This window comes from Eptatretus burgeri, chromosome 12, assembly GCF_056783735.1.
Source record: "Eptatretus burgeri isolate ZD-2024b chromosome 12, Ebu_testis_v1, whole genome shotgun sequence".
NCBI lineage: Eukaryota > Metazoa > Chordata > Myxini > Myxiniformes > Myxinidae > Eptatretus > Eptatretus burgeri.
The window spans coordinates 86,796,634-86,799,133 of record NC_140972.1 but is presented as its reverse complement, the minus strand read 5'-3'; the positions used below and the strand labels follow the sequence as shown (position 1 = coordinate 86,799,133).

Here is a 2,500-nt window from a genome sequence, read left to right as displayed (position 1 = left end):
TGTCACGCTTCTCCTCCTTCAGTTGTGGGCCGATTTATATCCAGACTTGCTGCCATGGATCATCATAACCCCAATTCGTGCGTCGGGATGTTTTTGTCTTTGCTGGTAGTTTTTGAGGGGGGGGGATGGAGTGGGAGGGAAGACACCCCTTTTGAAGATGAATAACGAGCTTATTTAATTATCCTTTATCAAGGCGTTATCTTTGTTCACCTCTCTCTTCCTCGCTGTGGTCTGAATTCGCCATTTTTGTTTGGCCTGCCTAATTATGCCTCAACTTGGAAAAATGCAGGCATGTTCATCAATAATTGAAAGGGGGAGGGGGTGGGGGAAACAAACAGGAAACCTGTGGGACATGTGGCCCATGGAAGTCCTCTGTTTTATTTATCTTTAAGTTTTGTTTAACACACAAAATGTTCATGAGGGCTATACAAAAGAGACGTACACAGGAACCGTGAACCGGGAGGGGGGATTGGGGTGGGGGTTACTATCCCTCACCTTGCACGATATATGTATGTGTGTCATTCTCTCCACCTCCCCTCCTTGCCTTTTCCTTCCTCTCCTCTGAGCATTTTCACTTTTCAGTTCTGTATTGGTTTTTTTTTCCCCCCTTTTATTTCTTAAATTTTGCTCTTCTGGTGACTTTCCTGCCTAGCCCAAGAGATAGAGATCTCCCTCCATCTTCAAATTCAGTACTCTTGATTTTCCATTAAATCTGTGGTCAAATACCAGCTGTCATCTTGTTCGCTTTAATTTCCAAACACCCTCAATGGTAGGCTAATGCATTGCAGACTTGGAAACAAGATGTACTGATTTTGTGAAGTTAATATTTGTACAGAACTTCATGTCAGTGACTTCCTAAAAGTTCAACGAACAAGATATTCACAAGTCCAAAATATGCAAAACATTTTTTTTTTTAAATAGCATTACATTAGTATCCTGCATGTAATCTACAGCTCAGAAAAGAAGAAAGCTGATTTTACTTTCTAAACTATATCCATAAACATTTTCCACATCTGCTGTTATTTACAATATTACTGGATGTTTGGTTTTACTCATTGAATCTTTTGTTCTTTTCTAGGTATTTGTTTCTACAGAAAATCTTCAGGTTATCAAGGCCGAGAGGGCTGATTACCAGAGAAAATATGAAGATGCTTCACAGCAACTGGCTGCGCAGCAGAAGGTACTTCATTGTCTGCCTCGATCTGTAGTGTGTTTGTATCCTACAAATGGCCTGGGCCTAAAAAAAAACAGGTTTGGCCACAGTAGCGTCCCTGTCCCTCCCTCTCGCGTCCCTGTCCCTCCCTCTCGCGTCCCAGTCCCTCCCTCTTGCGTCCCTGTCCCTCCCTCTCGCGTCCCTGTCCCTCCCTCTCGCGTCCCTGTCCCTCCCTCTCGCGTCCCTGTCCCTCCCTCTCGCGTCCCTGTCCCTCCCTCTCGCGTCCCTGTCCCTCCCTCTCGCGTCCCTGTCCCTCCCTCTCGCGTCCCTGTCCCTCCCTCTCGCGTCCCTGTCCCTCCCTCTCGCGTCCCTGTCCCTCCCTCTCGCGTCCCTGTCCCTCCCTCTCGCGTCCCTGTCCCTCCCTCTCGCGTCCCTGTCCCTCCCTCTCGCGTCCCTGTCCCTCCCTCTCGCGTCCCTGTCCCTCCCTCTCGCGTCCCTGTCCCTCCCTCTCGCGTCCCTGTCCCTCCCTCTCGCGTCCCTGTCCCTCCCTCTCGCGTCCCTGTCCCTCCCTCTCGCGTCCCTGTCCCTCCCTCTCGCGTCCCTGTCCCTCCCTCTCGCGTCCCTGTCCCTCCCTCTCGCGTCCCTGTCCCTCCCTCTCGCGTCCCTGTCCCTCCCTCTCGCGTCCCTGTCCCTCCCTCTCGCGTCCCTGTCCCTCCCTCTCGCGTCCCTGTCCCTCCCTCTCGCGTCCCTGTCCCTCCCTCTCGCGTCCCTGTCCCTCCCTCTCGCGTCCCTGTCCCTCCCTCTCGCGTCCCTGTCCCTCCCTCTCGCGTCCCTGTCCCTCCCTCTCGCGTCCCTGTCCCTCCCTCTCGCGTCCCTGTCCCTCCCTCTCGCGTCCCTGTCCCTCCCTCTCGCGTCCCTGTCCCTCCCTCTCGCGTCCCTGTCCCTCCCTCTCGCGTCCCTGTCCCTCCCTCTCGCGTCCCTGTCCTTCCCTCTCGCGTCCCTGTCCCTCCCTCTTGCGTCCCTGTCCCTCCCTCTTGCGTCCCTGTCCCTCCCTCTTGCGTCCCTGTCCCTCCCTCTTGCGTCCCTGTCCCTCCCTCTTGCGTCCCTGTCCCTCCCTCTTGCGTCCCTGTCCCTCCCTCTTGCGTCCCTGTCCCTCCCTCTTGCGTCCCTGTCCCTCCCTCTTGCGTCCCTGTCCCTCCCTCTTGCGTCCCTGTCCCTCCCTCTCGCGTCCCTGTCCCTCCCTCTCGCGTCCCTGTCCCTCTCCGCCACTCCCTCTCCCACCCCTCTCCGCCACTCCCTCTCCCACCCCTCTCCGCCACTCCCTCTCCCACCCCTCTCCGCCACTCC

The 2,500-nt window shown here is 55.5% G+C and overlaps 1 protein-coding gene across 3 annotated transcripts in view; it reads left to right on the top strand.

The window, feature by feature from the left end:
• LOC147016046 (cingulin-like protein 1) overlaps positions 1 to 2,500 on the top strand; it is an 89,461-nt gene that overhangs the window by 45,142 nt on the left and 41,819 nt on the right. For all 3 annotated transcript variants that reach the window (XM_085848723.1, XM_085848724.1, XM_085848725.1), the window contains exon 5: positions 1,079 to 1,180. In XM_085848723.1, the coding sequence (XP_085704849.1) occupies positions 1,079 to 1,180 (102 nt within the window). The remainder of the gene's footprint in view (positions 1 to 1,078; positions 1,181 to 2,500) is intronic.